Raw genomic sequence first — 1,339 nt, 5'->3', positions numbered from 1 at the left:
GGGGCGCACAAGTAAAGGGAGGAATGAAGGCCTCAAATTGGAGAGGGCCCTTCAGTCTGGTGGTAAGATGGTCAGTCTCCCCAGGGATGGAGGAGAGCAGGGAAAGTTTAGCCCCATGCAAGGCTCAGGGACCCAGCGGATTGCACCCACGCTGCGGGCGGGCGGATAGGGAGGCACCACCGACAAGCTCGCACTGCTCCAGCGCGGGTCGGGGCCTCCACCAGGCGCTCCCGCAGCGAAGAGCGGCTCACAGGTAGCGCTCCAGCCCCGGCGCGAAGCCCGGCTGTCTCAGGTAGGCTTCCCCGGCGCCGAGCGGCCCGAGCGCACCGGCCGATCCCGCCAAAGCCAGGAGAGGCTCGGCGGGCAGCGGCGCGGGCAGCCCCAGGCGCTCGGGCGCGGGCGAGTAGAGCGGCGGCGAGGTTGCGGCGGCGCAGGGCGGGAAGGCGGCGTCGGGCGCGGCGCAGCAGGGCGGCTCGGGCGCTACGGGTCCCGGCGGCTCGGGCTGCAAGCCCAGCAGGCTGTCCAGGCGGAAGAGGCGCGCGGGCGGTGCTGGAGCGGGTGCGGGCGCGGACGGGAAGGGTGTGTAGGGGAAGGGCGGCGGCGGCGGCGCGGGCAGTTCGGCGCGCTTGAAGCGCTTGCGGCGCCGCAGGAAGCTGCCGTTGTCGAACATGTCGGCGGCCGCGGGATCGAGCGTCCAGTAGTTGCCCTTACCCGGATTGCCCGGCTCGCGCGGCACCTTGACGAAGCAGTCGTTGAGGGTGAGGTTGTGGCGGATGCTGTTCTGCCACTTGCGCGGGCTGTCGCGGTAGAAGGCGAAGCGCTCGGTAATGAAGCGGTAGATGGCTGCCAGCGTGAGACGACGGCCCGGAGCGTGCGCCAGGGCCATGGCGATGAGCGCGATGTACGAGTAGGGAGGCTTTCCACGCTGTAGCGGCCGCCGGCGTCGCCTGCCCGGGCCGGGCGCGGCCGTGGGCTCGGCGTCCCCACCGCCCACCACTTCCTCGGGTTCGTGCCCCGGCTCGGCTCCCGCCAGCTGCAGCGGCTGCGGCCCCGACGGCGAGACCGAGGGCAGGGCTGGGAAGCCCGAGAAAGCGACGTGCGCATCCATGTGTGGGGGTTCTAGGGATGCGGAGCCCCTGCCCACGCCCCGGAGAGCAGGGGGTCGCAAGTTCGCCTTATATGGACACACACCCCCACCTCCCGAGGAGAGGGCTCGGACCTGCCCTCTAATTTGTTTTCCCAGCCCCCTTCCCGGGCTGGCAGCCCACCTCTGTTTCTCCCCCTCCCTTGGTCTAGTCCCTGTGGGTCAATGTTTTCAGACCCTCCCTCATCCCTGAGT

General features: G+C 70.4%; 1 protein-coding gene across 1 annotated transcript; it reads right to left on the bottom strand.

Annotated features, from left to right (window-relative positions):
* Nucleotides 1-247: 247 nt before the first annotated feature.
* Nucleotides 248-1,108, bottom strand: Foxe3 (forkhead box E3). The gene has a single exon (XM_028784513.1). The coding sequence runs from the start codon at nt 1,106-1,108 to the stop codon at nt 248-250; it is 861 nt and encodes a 286-aa protein (XP_028640346.1).
* Between the last annotated feature and the right edge of the window lie 231 nt (nt 1,109-1,339).

The sequence above is a fragment of the Grammomys surdaster genome, unplaced genomic scaffold, assembly GCF_004785775.1.
Source record: "Grammomys surdaster isolate TR1022 unplaced genomic scaffold, NIH_TR_1.0 100, whole genome shotgun sequence".
NCBI lineage: Eukaryota > Metazoa > Chordata > Mammalia > Rodentia > Muridae > Grammomys > Grammomys surdaster.
This window is presented reverse-complemented; position numbering and strand designations above follow the sequence as displayed.